Here is a 15,787-nt window from a genome sequence, read left to right on the forward strand (position 1 = left end):
TCTAAAACAAGGGTTCTTCAAAACCTAAAGCCTGTTAGAAATGTTTATCTAAAATATTCACAAAGTACTTAAAAAGGATGATTTGCTTGCCAGAACACTGAAGGGTGATGAGAACTGAAGTCTACTAGCCTAGTTTTGCAGTTTATGTGGAGCATCATAAAAAAGTACTTAAAGCATAAAATAGAGAAAATTAAAGTAGACAAACTTTTATTGTAATATCAATTAATTCTATTATTACAATCTTCAATAATAAATCAATAACCCCCCTTCACCTTCAATATGCAGCTATTTAACTTAACTATGTTCTTTCCCTCTCTATTTTTGCAGAAACATCTACTAATGGGAATCTGCCACTACAACCAGTTATAGGAATTGGGTTCTGAAGAGTGAAGTTTGGATGATAACTGATTCTCTAGCAGTTAAGCGCATTCCAAGATAGGAAGTACAATGAGGATATACAATGTCTTACTGAATTTTCCATCCTAAGGCATGTTATTTTCTATCAATTGGAAGCTGTCACCATGATTATGGCTTATGATCCATCTGACACTACTAGAAATCACACTTTTTTTTTTTAAGTATTCACTGATAGGACATTTTAATACATGCAGGAGATTACTCATAACATTTCGAAATCTAAAAAGACATCCCACCACCAGGGCGTGGCTACACTTGTGAGTTAGAGTGCATTAAAGCAGCCCAGTGCACTCTAACTCATGACGCATCCACACTGGCAAGGCACGTAGAGCGCTCTGACTCCGCAGCTAGAGCGCTCCTGGTAATCCACCTTGGCAAGTGGAATAACATTTGATGCGCCCCCGCTGGAGTGCCGCAGCGCCAGTGTGAACGCCCTGGTCTGTTAATGCTCTCTGATCGGCCTCCAGAAGTGTCCCACAATGCTCGTTCTAGCCACTCTGGTCATCAGTTTGAACTCTACTGCCCTGCCCTCAGGCGACCAAACCATCAGACCTACCCTTTAAATTCTCTGGGAATTTTGAAGATCCCCTTCCTGTTTGCTCAGCCCGGTGTGGACTGCTATCAGCAAATCTTTCCAGGTGACAATGCCTCCACGTGCCAGGCGATCCCCAGTATGGAGCAATGGCGAGGTGCTGGACCTCATCAGTGTTTGGGGGGAGGAAGCTGTCCAGTCCCAGCTATAGGAATTATGATACCTTTGGGCAGATATCAAGGGACATGACGGAAAGGGGCCATGACCGGGAAACACTGCAGTGCAGGGTTAAAGCGAAGGAGCTGCGGAATGCCTACCGCAAAGCCCGCAAGGCAAACAGCTGCTCCCGTGCTGCCCCCGCGACCTGCCGTTTTTACAGAGAAGGACACGATACTTGGGGGCGACCCCACCGCCTCTCTGAGTACCACCACGGACACTTCAGAGCCCAGTTCAACAAGGCAGGAGGAGGAGGAGCAGCAAAGCAGGAGCGAGGGTGTCGAGGTGGAGGAAGACACCCTGGAATCCCTAGATGCATGCAGCCAGGAGCTGTTCTCAAGCCAGGAGGAAGGTAGCCAGTCGCGGCGGCTGGTGCTTAGGGAAGGACAAACACCAGAGGAGGTTCCCGGTAAGCGGCTTTTATTTTGGGAAGGAAGTTATTCAGTGCGGGCTCTTGGGGCGAGGAGTGTTAGGGCTGCATGCATGTCTAGATGCAGAATAGGGCGTTGATGTGCTCTCTCACATCGTGGTAACCGGCCTCAGTGATCTCTTCAAAGGTCTCAGCCAGAACTTGGGCAATGCGCTTGCGCAGGTTTCTTGGGAGAGCCACTGTGGTCCTTGTCCCAGTCAGGCTAACATGTCCGTGCCACTGTGCCGTGAGGGGCGGGGGGGCACCATTGCCGCACACAAGCAAGCTGCATATGGGCCAGGGCAGAAGCCGCATTGTAGTAGAAGACCCTCCCTTGCTTCCCAGGTCACCCTCAGCAGCAAGATATCTTCCAGGATGAACTCCTGTGGAAAGTGTGGGGACGCTGTTCAGCCCTGCAGCTGTTGGCTCCCCCCCCCCACGCACAGAAACCCAGAGGACAGTACAGCCATGAAACAAATCATTCCCCCTGGACCCTGTGCTCTCTCACCATTTTGGGGCTCCCGGGGGTTATGTGCGCTTGCTTTGGGACGGGCAAATTATGTTATTTTGTAGACTGTGCCTGCCCTCCGTCAGTACGGGGGAATCATTGCTCTGTCTGGTGTGAACAATGCTGCCTCTGTTAAGTGTTGCATTTTGCCTTTACAGATGCAACCTTGAGATCTCAGCCGTCGGGGTTATCACTGGCCGAGAGACTGCAAAGACTCAGGAAGAGGCCACGTAGAAGCAAGGAAGACATGCTGCATGAAGTAATGCAGCAGTCACTTAATGAGAATCTAAAAGCGCAGGAGCGGATGGAGAGTGAAAGGAGCATCCGCTAGCAGAATGAGGAGCGCCGGCACAAAAGCGCGGAGCTCCGGCAGCAAAGTACGGATCGGCTGATAAGCATCATGGAGCGCCAAGCGGAATCTATCCAGGCGCTCATAGCCATGCAGACGGAGCACTACTGCACCCACCTCCCACTGCAGCACTTGTCCCAAAACTCTTTCCCTTGTGCCCCCATGTCACCTCCAACCCACTTTCCCCAACATTCAGGTTCTTATTGCCACCACCCAACCCTGAAAACTACAACTCTTATCCTCTGCACTCAACCCACATCACCATGCAGTATAGCCATCCTGAAGTGCAGCACTTACTGCACAGCACTCCAGACAGGAAGGCTGAGTATGATAACAGGACATATGCAAACCTGTGATTGTACCGTTCCCTACCCCACCCCCTTGCCCTTTCTGTGTCCCAAGCAGTTGTGTTTCTTTTCAATAAATGGATTTTCTTTTTAATAAATGGATTTTTTGGCTTTGAAAACATTCTTTATCATTGCATAAAGTAAAAGATACCTTAGCCCAGGAAAGCAACAAACACTGCAAGTCAGCATAGCAAACACAGATTCCTACTAACATTGGAACCACTACACTTCACTCCCGTGCAGGGCCCCAGACATTACGGGTGAATTTCAGCCTCAAATTGCTCCCTCAAGGCATCCCTAATCCTTGCAGCCCCATGCTGGGCCCCTCTAATAGCCCTGTTCTCTGGCTGTTAAAATTCAGCATCCAGATGTTGAACCTCTGAGGTCCATGCCTGAGTGAATCTTTCACCCTTCCCTTCACAAATGTTATGGAGGGTACAACACCGGCGGGGGAGGATGGAGGGAAGGGGAGGGGATATAACCGCAGGGATGCTGTCATCGGCCAGGTCCAGCTTCCCATGCAGAGAGCACCAGCGGCCCTTTAAATGGCCAAAAGCACACTCCACAATCATTCTGCACCAGCTCGGCCTGTTATTGAACCGCTCCTTGCTACTGTCAAGGCTCCCTGTGTAGGGTTTCATGAGCCACGGCATTAAAGGGTAAGCGGTGTCTCCAAGGATCACCATGGGCATTTCGACTTCACCTACGGTGATCTTCTGGTCTGGGAACAAAGTCCCGGCTTGCAGCTTCCTGAACAGGCCAGTGTTCCGAAAGATGCGTGCGTCATGCACCTTTCCGGGCCAGCCTGTGTTAATGTCAATTAAACTCCCATGGTGACCCACAAGCGCCTCGAGAACCATAGAGAAATACCCCTTCCGATTAACGTACTCGGAGGCTAGGTGGGCTGGTGCCAAAATTAGAATATGCATCCCATCTATCGCCCCTCTGCAGTTAGGGAAACCCGTTTGTGCAAAGCCAGCCACAATGTCATGCACGTTACCCAGAGTCACGGTTCTTCTGAGCAGGATGTGATTAATGGCCCTGCAAACTTGCATCAACACGATTCCAACGGTCGACTTTCTCACTCCAAACTGGTTCGCGACCGATCGGTAGCTGTCTGGAGTTGCCAGCTTCCAGACTGCAATAGCCACCCGCTTCTCCACTGGCAGGGCAGCTCTCAATCTCGTGTCCTTGCACCACAGGGTGGGGGTGAGCTCAGCACACAGTCCCATGAAAGTGGCTTTTCTCAGCCGAAAGTTCTGCAGCCACTGCTTGTCATCCCAGACTTGCATGACGATGTGATCCCACCACTCAGTGCTTGTTTCCTGAGCCCAAAAGCAGCATTCCACGGTGGTGAGCATATCCGCGAATGCCACAAGCAATCTCTTGTCGTATGCTTTACACGAATCGATATCATCGTTAGAGTCTTCACTGTCAGTTTGGATCTTAAGGAGTAACTCAACTGCCAAACGTGACGTGCTGGCGAGATTCGTCAATGTATTCCTCAGCAGTTTGGGCTCCATTCCCCACAGACCAAAAGGAAAGACAGAGCGTGCAGCACAAAAAATGTTGAAAGATGGCACCAAATGTGGGCGGAAGCAGAGGGATTGCTGGGATGCGAACCGATGCATCATGGGGCATTGGGACAGGACCCAGAATGCCCTGCATCCCCCGCCCCCTTCCCACAAGCCACAGATGGGAAGAGGTGCTCTGTGGGATAGCTGCCCATAATGCATCGCTCCCAATGCTGCTGCAAGTGCCTCAAATGTGGCCACGCCAGTGCGCTTGCAGCTGTCAGTGTGGACAGACTGCAGCGCTTTCCCTACTGCGCTCTACGAAGGCTGGTTTAACTCAAAGCGCTCTACATCTGCAAGTGTAGCCATGCCCTCAGTAACATGTGCTGATACATGCTGCATATCTGAAGAGATCATTTGGCCCACTGTCAAGAAATTACAATATTGTTACAAAAACCATGAGGTGCTTCCATTTTTAATGCTAAACTATAAATCCCTGCCTGACTCTAGAAAAGTGAGAAAGAAGACTAAGTGTTAGGCTCTGTCTATACTACAGCTTATGTCAGCATAATTTATGTAGCTTAGGCGCATGAATAAATCACCCCTCAAAGTGACATAAGTTACCCTGACATAAGCTCCGGTGTAGACAGCACTATGTCGGCAGAAGAGCTTCTCCCACCAATACAGCTACTGCCAGGGGTGGAGTAGTTAAACTGACAGGAGAGCTTTCTCCCATCGGCTTAGATTGGCTACATTAGAGCTTACAGCAGTGCAGCTGCACCGCTGTAGCCGTGCTCCTTGAAGTAGAAAATGCCATCTACTGAGAGACTCAGAGGGAAGGATTTCTATAAAACTGTGCTAGTGCTCAGTCTAAAGGAGACAGAGAAAGGCAGATAACTCCTGCCATAAAAACAGGAAAGCCATGTGTTTTTCTGGGCTGTGAATCACTATACCTAAGCCCAGACTGCCTCGTCTCAGCCCCAAAACTCAGCACTCCCTGCTGTGAGGAATCATTTTATTGATCCCATTAGTGAGGAGTCAAAGCTGACCTGTGAGGCTCAATACAGAAGTCAGTTGCCAAGTGAACTCAGAATAGGCAGAGGAAAGGCTAGCAGGGGGGTTTCTAAAGAAATGTGCAGGAATATTTTCAAGATGTACAGCTCTACATACACAACAAAGATGACCAGCAACAGAACAGTTATGACCTGCAGAGGATGTGACATTTTCTGTATCCGTTTCCTGCCTGAAAATAGAGACTTCCTCTGCATGAATTGCAAGTTGATGGCTGTGCTGCAGGAAAAGATCTGAGGTTTGGGAGGTCAGAAAAAACATTGGACAACCAGATTTGGGCAGCACCACCCTACGCCCAAATACAGAACAAAATGGTTTCAAGGAAGCTGAAAAGAAAGGAAGACAGAGAGGAGGCTTGGCAGTTTGTGGCACAGTGAGGAAAGAGAAGCAGGAGACAGTCTGCAGAGACAGAAGCAGGACAATCTGTAACCACTAGAGAAAAGAGGACCAAGAGAAATTCACTAGTTACAAGGTGCAGCAGTGCAAAGAACACACTGAAATATTCAGCTGGAGGCAAGAAACAGGGGTCTCTCACAGGACACACCTGAGGACTAATGCTCAGCCCGATCCTTGGAAACATCGGGCATGAATGAAGACCACAGAAAATCCAAAGAAGATAGACAATCCTCACCAGAGACTCAGTGTTAAGGTGGTGGATGAAACATTCTTCAGTGGATAAAAGGACAGCAGGACTGAGTACCATCTTTCTAGAGCGAAGAAAGCACATCATTGAAAGGCTGGACGGGTTTATGAAGATGATGGGCAAGGATCCATTGGTTATGTTACACATTGGCACGAATGACACTGCCTCAGAAGAGACTTAGCAGATCATCAAGAGCTGAAGGAAAGGAAAGTATCAGTGATCTTCTCAGGGATTCTTCCTGTTCCACAAGTGAGATAGACAGCAGAAGATAATGGAGGGAAACTGGTGACTAAGTAAGTGATGAGAAGTAGAAGGCTTTGGTTTTGTGGAACATTGAGCCATCTTCTGTTGGGCAAGGAGGATGCATGGCATGGTCCATCTACAACTCAACAGAAGAGGAACCAATCTTCTGGGTAGTAGACTAGCTAGTGTAGCATGGAGGAGAGGAGCAACAGGAGAGGTAAACACAGTACATATGCTTAAACATCAAACTCAAGGTAGCACAATGTAAAGAACCAAAGCATTAAGGTAAAGAAAAAATTCTTCAATTGCCTATGTAACAATGCTAGAATCCTGGATAATAAACAAAAAAAAGTGTTAGAAATATTCATTTATTAAAAGAAATTTGATAAATTTGGCATTGCTGAAACCTGGTGGGATGATTCGCATGACTGGAATGTTACAGTCACTGATACACCTTGCTTTGGAAAGAATTGGCAGAAGAGGACAGGCGAGTTTTAACTCTACATTAAAGATACCATTATCTGCTTCAGAGTTACTGACAATTTAAAAGACCACCACCAGGAATGTTTATGGATCAATGTGCTAACGGGTAAATCACAAGACTGGGTATGGATGGAGGGTTTGCGACAAACCACCAACGCAGACAAGGGAACAGAACAAGCGGCTCCTTAAACATTTATCTATAACATGTAGAATGAAATTCCCCATGATAATCCAATTTTCCCATCTGGGGGACACATTGAAGATCTTATGTTGCCAATGGTAAACAACTTTGGAATTGCCAAAAATTATTGATAACTTTCTAATGCAATAAATACTCAGGGTAATTCTAATTCTATTAGATGTCTTTCTGATGAATAAAGATAAATTAATCAATGACTAAAAACTGACAGTTTTCCAAGTGCAAGTGATCACAATCTAATTTCATTTGCCATGTGCAAACAGAATATAAAACAAATCACATATATTTGATACGGTCAATTTCTCAAATCTGAGAATAATTCTGAGAAAAATAAATTTGGAAGAAATATGTGAACATAAAAATGTGAATGATAACTGGGAAGTGTTTAAATATGATTTATTAACAATGCCACAGTTATGCAAGAAAGCTTTTTTGGTTAAAAAACACGTTTAAGGCATCAATAAAAATTAAAAAGATATATAACAAATGGATTGCTTGGTAAGGTGGTCTCATTTGAAGAGCATGCTTTTTAACACCACCAAATGCAAGGACATATATCTAGTTCACACTTGTAAAATGAGGTACTTTATCCTGGAAAATAGTGACTCTGAAAAGGGACTTGGAGGCTATGATAGACAACCAATTATACTTGAGCTCCCAGTCCAATGCTGCAGCTAAGAAGGCAAACAGTCTTCAAATTTATAAATTGGAGAATATCAAGCAGGAGTAGGGAGCTGGGATTACCTCCTCATACAGCATTAGTTAGACTGTTAGCAGAACACCACCTCCAGCTCTACAGTCTACATTTTAGAAAAGGATGGTAAAAAATTGGAAAGGGTTCAGAAAAGAGCTTCAGAAACTATCTGAGATCTGGAAAACATGCTTTACAGTTAGAGGCTTAAGAAGCTCAATCTATTTAGTTTGTACAAGAGAAATTCTTCAATTGCCTATGTAACAATGCAATTCTATCACTCTTAGTTATGTAGAACAGAACTTCACTCCACAAGCAGACTTACTGAAACCCTTAGGCACTACTCTTGGAGTAATATACTTCACGACTGGGGTGGGAGAATTTAGCATACAATAAAAACCTCACTATGAAATACTCCAGTTCCTACAAAGTAGGAAGGAAGAGAGATTATTATTGCTATTTCTATTTCTATATATTTAGGAGGCACTCAGACGCTATGGTGGAGGTCAATATTATACTTAGGTCACCAAATAGATTCCAAATTATTTTAAAAGCCATACATACCTCTACCCCAATATAACGCTGTCCTTGGGAGCCAAAAAAATCTTACCGTGTTATAGGTGAAACCGCGTTATATTGAACGTACTTTGATTCGCCGGAGCGTGCAGCCCCACCCTCCCCCGGAGCACTGCTTTACCACATTATATCCGAATTCGTGTTATATTGGGGTAGAGGTGTAGTGATTTTAATGACAAAGGCCATTCCAGCCTGAGTAATGTCTTAAATCATTTATTTTAAGCCAGTAAATCTTCAGCATCGGTTTTGTACCTACAGAAAATTAGGTGTGAAATTAAAATAAAAATTCAAAAGAAGCGTTCTATGTACATGATCTAATTTCTATTTTCCCCCCAGCCTGAAATAGTAGTGTTTTTTCCTCCATGTTTTGTTTTATTCTTATGTAGAGGCTGTGATTTTTCAGGTGTCCAAATGTTATAAACTAAACAAAATTGGAAGTGAGTCATAACATCCCGGAAGATAACATATGTAGCTTTTAAAATGGAAGGAAAGAAATTAGTTTTCTAGCAGCTGGATTTTATAAAATAAGCTAAACAAATTCCAAAAGGAAAACATTAATTAAAAACTTCAGTTTGTTTAGTGATCTGCTGAAGGAAAACAGGAAAGTTGGGATAACTTTAAAGTGAATACAAGAGAAATGAATAAAGAACCTAACAAGCTCTTTGAGTCAGATGTTGTCGAGATAAAGCTGAGTAAATATAATGTGACTTGACATGTTTTAAGGTTAAAAGGACACTAAACCCTGTAGGCCTCAGTTTTTCAGCCCTTAAAAGTAATAAATTTTGATAGGAAAAGTCATGTTGCTTTTGTTTCTACTGCAATTCCACACACACACACAGACACACAATTTCTGTGCTAATAAATAAATCATCTACTCCTTCACTGCCATGATCAAACCAAATCTCAAACTTCCAACTTGCGCCTTCCCTCTCTTACATAAAATTCATGCATATTCACATTTAAGCACTTATTCTTTGCTGAAGAAACAGTGTCATTAACCCAGGTACCTTGTTTGAGTTTTTTCTTTCTTTTAAAACAAAGCATACACATGCTACTCCAAACAAGGACTGAGTGAGCAAGGTGATATAGCTGATAAATGCACAATGTGCTACATAAGCGCATGTAGCTGTAAAACAGAAACTGTGATTTTTAGTGTGATCACTGCAATAAGGAAATTCTTGTTTGTAACTAATTTTCAACAACAATAATTTAAACGTCTCTTTTAATACTGACTAAACACAGTATTTTATAAACAAATTAATAGATAACCATATATGGATCACTTCACCCATCACTGAAATACAACTAACACTGGAGTTAAATTCAATGACATAACACTACACCAAAACAATTTAGTACAGGAAACAAAAAAGAATACAGTGGCATAGGTGCTGGAACTAGGAGTGCGGGGGATGTTGCAGCACCCCCTGGCTTGAAGTGGTTTCCATTATATACAGGGTTTTTACAGTTTGGTTCAATAGCTCTCAGCACCCCCACTATAAAAATTGTTCCAGCACCCCTGTACAGTAGCAAACTGAACATGGATTGAATATTTCAAAAGGCAGAATGTAAACTGAAATTTGGACAGATGGTCAAGGTATACATTCCTACTCTTGCACACACACACAAAAAGCCAGATCTGTAATGACTATTAGTGGTTGGAACCACCTCCAAAACACACTTCTGCTGGCAGTACAGTGCCTCATTCAGAGAAGAAGTCCACATACAGAGACACTTATTCCTGCATTTCCTAGGTGTTTCAACCTACTCCTAGCAGAATTAAGAAGTGACAAGAATCAGTACGGATGGGTTCTCTATCAAACTACGTCATTTTGAAGATGCATTAAAATGACACCCAAGGGACACACTCAAAGCACTGGGAAGCTATCTGGCATTCTGGATCTTAGTACTATATCAAATTTTACTTCAACAGTCAAGCTCTGATCTCACGAGCACCCCGTAATACAATTTTTTTTATTTGCCCAGCTCTTTAACTCTCAGAAAAAAATACAAGGCAAGGAACTCTAGTCCCAGAAATATTAGTAACTTGAACACATTAGTCAGTGGTTAAATATACATACTCTCCAGCTTTATTTATTAATTCACCAGCTCTAAATAGAGTCACTTCGGAATCTATTAGGCAAACAATGTATTACAAGTAATTAAAAATTGGGAACACAATAAATAGGGTAGAAATTTGTGTTCATAAGTGATTTTTTATTTTTAAACAGGCATGATTAAGTATAGGACCATTAGATTGCCCTTGTTTAGCTAAGCAGTTCTATATGCTAGAGCTAGTCTCTTGAGCAATTCTGAAAAGTGCAATAAATTGGTTACTGTTTGTTTAAATGTGTGTGTGTTGTGTGTTTTGTTTTTTTTAAAAAACACACGAATTAAATTAGATCCTGTAGAACCACATTTTTTCCCCAACAGGAAACATCTTGTTGTTTAAGGTTTTCATTGTATTTAACTGCTGCCCTCAAAAAGTCCCATAAAGCAGTTCATCAGCATAATTTATACATAATTTTATTCAATGGAAAAAACAGCTCTCATGCATGTTGGTTCATGCAGGCACAAGAAAGGAAGCCTACTAATCTAACAGATGGGCCAACAAAAGTACTGACAATGCTTCTTTATATGACCAAACAACCAAAAAAAACCTGAGTAACTCCCTAAAATACAGGAACCTTTCTTGTTTTAAACCAAGCATTTGCTTTGTATCTTTCTTAGCCATAATATTGACAATAATACTTAAAAGAAAAAAAGAATACAAATGTAGGTGAGGTCAAGCTAAGAGTTTATAATGAATGCTCCTCACTATGTATGTCTGCATATGAGTCATCAAGCTGGTAAGACAGGGTAGAGCTCTTGAGGTAAAACTTACTGTAGATGTCAATTAACATTAGCAACTGTGTTAAGGTTATACAAAGTGATAACAGAACATACAGATGAACATTTATTTTAGAGTGAAGAATGGATATTTGGAATTGCTTTGTCACAAGAAAAAAGAATTTAAGAATGTGGTGGTGTTTTCTCTACACTTTAAAAATAAAATAAATTTAAGGGAACCGGTCTGATTATAAAAGACATTTTGCCATGGGGCACAATATTCTTAATGGTGACAAATGACAATAACCAGAGTTCAGCAAGATGCTTTTATTTTATGCTACTATAAATATGACCAATAAAGATAGTCTACAAAAGATCAACCAATATTTTTCAAAGTACGGGGTTCTACTACAGATGTATATACTTTGAAGGAAGTGAGAAGTATGAAACTGTCACTACAATGTAACTAGAGAATAAGTGTTTATTTTTTAATTTTGATTATCTTGTGCCCTGTTGCTGATGACAAACAGATACTGCAGAATATCCACATTTTTCTGCTATATATAAGAAATGCTGACTCTCTCTCAAAACATCAAAGGGCTAATTTTGACAGCTAGGGTCCAATCATAGCAAAAACAGGTCAAAGAGCAGAAAACAAAACACTAGAGTCACTTGAGAAAATACTTCTCAGTTAATGGCACTATATTGGTTTTAAAAACAATGGGTTTGAACCAAAAGAATATTTATTGTTAAAGTGTACCAACGATAAAAAGTTAGGAGGTGAATTGTCTAAGAACAGGAAACGTTCCACAGAATATTAGAAGACAACTGCAAAAGTGTTTTTAAAAGGCTGGACACCAAAATAAAATAGAAAAAGAGTGAAAAACACTCTCCCACTCTGTTGGGAAACAGAACAAAACAAAAGGTCAGCTGTTATAACCCCCTCCCCTCGCCCCAAGTTTTCTCGCCTTCCTTCCAGTGCAAGCCAGGGCTTCTCACAAAAGGAAAAGATAGGTCCGACCATTTTAATGGGGACAAGATCTCATTGAGGTCCACCCACAGCTATGCGGAACCAAGGACATGATTTATCCAGAGGAGATTAAAATCCAAAGGAAGACAGAATGATTTCTCTTGGCAACAGCATCTCCACTCACAGCCTTGCCTCTGTACGCCTCATTGTCCTCTCGGGCAACAGAGAGGAAAGAATCGTCCCTTGGAATCGTTTTCAGCGGAACAAATTCCCAGCCCTGGCTCCCTACGCGCTAAGGAAGCAGCGTTTGCAAACCAGAGGGAGCAGGCAGGGAGCGCAAAGGCAAAATCAAGCTAGTCGGGGGGCAGCAGAGCCGCGCTATTGGCTACCGTAGAGTCCATAAGCAACTTTCCCAACTATGTCAGTCGCACGCAGAGCGAGGGGAATGTAACGTCCCAGAGAGAGAAGCCAGCCCGGGGGCGCGGGCTGCAGAGACCCACTCGCGCAGGACAGCCGGAAAGGCTTCTCGGGAAACGCGCAGACCCCCTCGCTGCACTTACTAAAGGGGCGGGGGGGGGGCGGAGGTTTCCTTGTCTCTGGGCGCCTTTGAGGAACGGCAGAGTCCGGTCCCGCGGCTGTGCCTCGGGGGCTGGGCAGGCAGCGCTCCGCAGCAAGGAGAAAAGTCACCAGCAACCCCCCCCCCCAAACTTTCCCCCCTTCCCTGAGCACCTACCGGCTGAGCTCATGGTGCCACCCACGCGCCTCTCCTGCCTCCGCCGCGCCCCTTAAGCCCTGGCCCCCCGCACAGCTGAGGGGGACAAGCCCATTGTGCCGCCGTACTACTGCCGCACGGCGCCCCCCGGCCGCTCCTCCATCAGCTCCCGCAGCTCCTCTCCGACTGAGCCCCGAGCGGCGGCGGCACCGCCGCGCAGCTTGCACAGCCCTGAGCCGCGGGCTGGGCGGAACAGCGCGCCCTAGCGGCCGCGAGCCGACGGCGCGGGATCACCGGGCAACGTTCCAAAGGCCGAGCTCTCTCCTGCCCCACCCCACGCCACAGGGAACCCGACGGGCTCCGCCAATCAGCGCAGCCCACCCCAGCGCCCCACCTTCCCGGAAGCGGGCGCCCGCGCTGGCTGCTGGGAGTTGTAGTTTTCCGTGACCGGGGGCTCGAGCGGGTGGGGAGCCGTCGCCGGGGGCTGGTCGGACTCGGTTTCCCACAGTGCCCGGGGCGGGTGTCATGGCGAAGGATGACACCGGAGTTTGACGAAGAAGTGGTGTTTGAGGTGGGTGCGAGGCGGCTCCGAGGGCCGGGCCCTGGCTCCCCGGTGCTGCTGGCGGTCCCCGGGGATGGGCCTGTGGGGTGGGGCCTGCGGGCTGCGAGTGGGCACCGGCGGGCAGCCCAGGGATGGTCAGACTGGGCTCGCCTGGCTGGAGCGCCCCGGGTCAGGGCATGGGGGGTGGGCGGGGGCTGGCATGGTGGGACCCAGTGTGGGGTGAGACCGGGGCTCGCCTGGCTGCAGCGCCCCGTGTCAGTGCATGGTGGGTGGGGGCTGACCCCACCACTGGCTGGGGCCCAGGTGTAATGCAGCCTAAGAATGATGCTGAGATGGGTTTGAAGGAGCAGCTCGAGCTCCATTGTGTGTGGTACTGAATTGGGAAGTGGGCAGTGGTAGTGGCCCAGTATGACCTAATGTCTGGAGTTGAGGGGCTGTAAGGCTCGCATTTGGAAAAACATTAACTCCGTGCAGTTTGGATAACAAGCACAGCACTTAGCTACTATAGTGATTGGTGTTTTAGAAATACCTAACTAGATAGATTCAGAATGCAAAATCATATGGGAGATGCCATGAATTTGCTGTTGTAGCTGAGGTCTTAGTCTGGGAAACTGCTGTAGTACAGTTGTTGGAAAAGGCTGGGAACTACTGTAGCAGATGAAAGCTGACTGAGATCCTTTAGTTACCGTATCACTTCTGCACATGGTATCACTTTTGAACTATGAAGCTGAGCAACTTATGTGTAGGACTGCTTCTGTTTACTGTACCTTTTTTATATTTTAATAATTTAAAATAAGTACAAAAATACTGTTTAAAATTAAACAATCAGGCTAATCTATTAACCTAGTTGTTAGCCAACAACATTTACAAAAACTAGGAAGTACTTGTAATCCACCATATTTGTAAGGTTAGTAACAATACCATCCTTAGGCTTGACTTCAGTGGGACTACACATGAATAAAACTAAGCACATGTTTATATGGAATTCAGTGGAGCACTGTTGAATTGCAGGATCAGGGACTCATCCTCTGTATCTAATAAATCCTATTTATAAATCAACATAATTCTTACAAAAGTGTCCATGTAAATGCTATATCTATATAATATCTACATCAGCTCCTGAAAGCTACTCTCTCTTCTGCATTGTATAGTATTTGTGGAACTTGCATAAGGCCTCTAGAAACTTTACATTTACATAGTTGCATGTTATGTTAGTTCAGTTAAGATAGCTAGTGTGGACCTGATATATTTATAAAGTAATGATTAAACGTATGTGATGCATTTCAGTAACAAAAGCAGTAGCTAAATAGTCTAGCATATGCATTTTTCTCTGTGACCCTGAGAACCCTTCAGTGCCAACTGACAATGGGTTCATTGTTCTGTAACAGCAACTCCTAATAGGTCTGAGAAACTCACTATCCCTAGCACCCTGCTTTCATGGTATTTATCTATACATTATGTAATGCTGATCTTAAAGGAAGCCAGGATCATGCTGATCATTAATATCGTTGTGAAATATATGTATAGATACTATATAAAAAGTTATACGTGTATAATGAAAATATGTCCCTAAAGTCTGAATCAAGGCAGGGTTGACAGACAGGTTTCTGCTGGACAAAGATGTATATTCACCTGTCTGCCTTGCTTCATATGGAAATTGAGGATTGTGAGCCAATAGAATGGGAACCACATTTGCCTACAAGGTCAGTATGAGGATGCAAAGTCAACATGAAGTCAGCAGACCAGAGAATAAACCTCGGTGGGAGGCTCATCCAGGCTTTGGGAACTGTCAATGAGTTTAGGGAAATACAAGGAGAAGCAAAAGGATACTTCCTTTCTTTCAGGAAGGAAGCAAAAGGACGGCACTTTTGCATTAATGAAAGAGAGATCCACCCATGTTGGTTGGAGACGCTGGGAGATTGCTTTAGGTGAGAGAGACTACTTTAGACAATGTTTTAGCTTAAGTTAAGTTTAGGCTTTAGGAGGCATGTTATAATTTTGTTTTATATGTAACCTTTCTGTTTGCATTATTATCCTTACTCACTATCTCGTTAAATCTTAGGCTTTGATAATAAGCTTCTGATTGTTTTCACTATAAATCTCTCTCAGTGCTGTGATGTTATATAGGAATTGATCCTCAACTGAATCAAACAAGCTAGTGTGTGCACTGCGCCTGGGGAGGATAGTAAACCTAGTATTTCTGTGAGTAACTAGTGACAGGGGTTGGATATCACAGAGGAACACTTCAAAGGGGCTTGGAGACTAAGGTGCATGTACAGTTAACCTGCAAAGCTGGCAATGCCCTGAGAAGATTCTTTAGATAGCTTACAGGCAGGTGTTGTAGGGAGCTGTTAAGCACCTTCTCACTCTCGCTGGAGGCAGGTAGGTAACAACATGACTCCCAATCCTGGGCACCTTGAGAAAATGTCACAAGGTCACACCTGTACTCGCAGTGTATAGAGAACAGTTTATATGTCATTTTTTAAAAAAGAAAATGAATTATTAAATCCCTATGG

At 44.4% G+C, this 15,787-nt stretch overlaps 2 protein-coding genes across 8 annotated transcripts in view; one reads left to right on the top strand and one right to left on the bottom strand.

Annotated features, from left to right (window-relative positions):
- Window positions 1-12,811, bottom strand: part of FGD6 (FYVE, RhoGEF and PH domain containing 6) — a 103,452-nt gene extending 90,641 nt beyond the window's left edge. The window contains exon 1 of the mRNA XM_044981189.1: window positions 12,731-12,811. Coding sequence (XP_044837124.1) covers window positions 12,731-12,743 — 13 coding nt within the window. The 5' untranslated portion in view covers window positions 12,744-12,811. The remainder of the gene's footprint in view (window positions 1-12,730) is intronic.
- The window catches only part of VEZT (vezatin, adherens junctions transmembrane protein), an 89,391-nt gene continuing 86,371 nt past the window's right edge, over window positions 12,768-15,787 (top strand). For 3 of the 7 annotated variants that reach the window (XM_044981203.1, XM_044981219.1, XM_044981234.1), the window contains exon 1: window positions 12,790-13,280. In XM_044981203.1, the coding sequence (XP_044837138.1) occupies window positions 13,245-13,280 (36 nt within the window). In that variant the 5' untranslated portion in view covers window positions 12,790-13,244. Of the gene's footprint in view, window positions 13,281-15,115; window positions 15,200-15,787 lie in introns of all 7 variants that reach the window. The other 4 variants (XM_044981220.1, XM_044981243.1, XM_044981252.1 and 1 more) reach the window with 4 other exon arrangements.

Source organism: Mauremys mutica, chromosome 1 (genome assembly GCF_020497125.1).
Source record: "Mauremys mutica isolate MM-2020 ecotype Southern chromosome 1, ASM2049712v1, whole genome shotgun sequence".
NCBI classification, from domain to species: Eukaryota; Metazoa; Chordata; order Testudines; family Geoemydidae; genus Mauremys; species Mauremys mutica.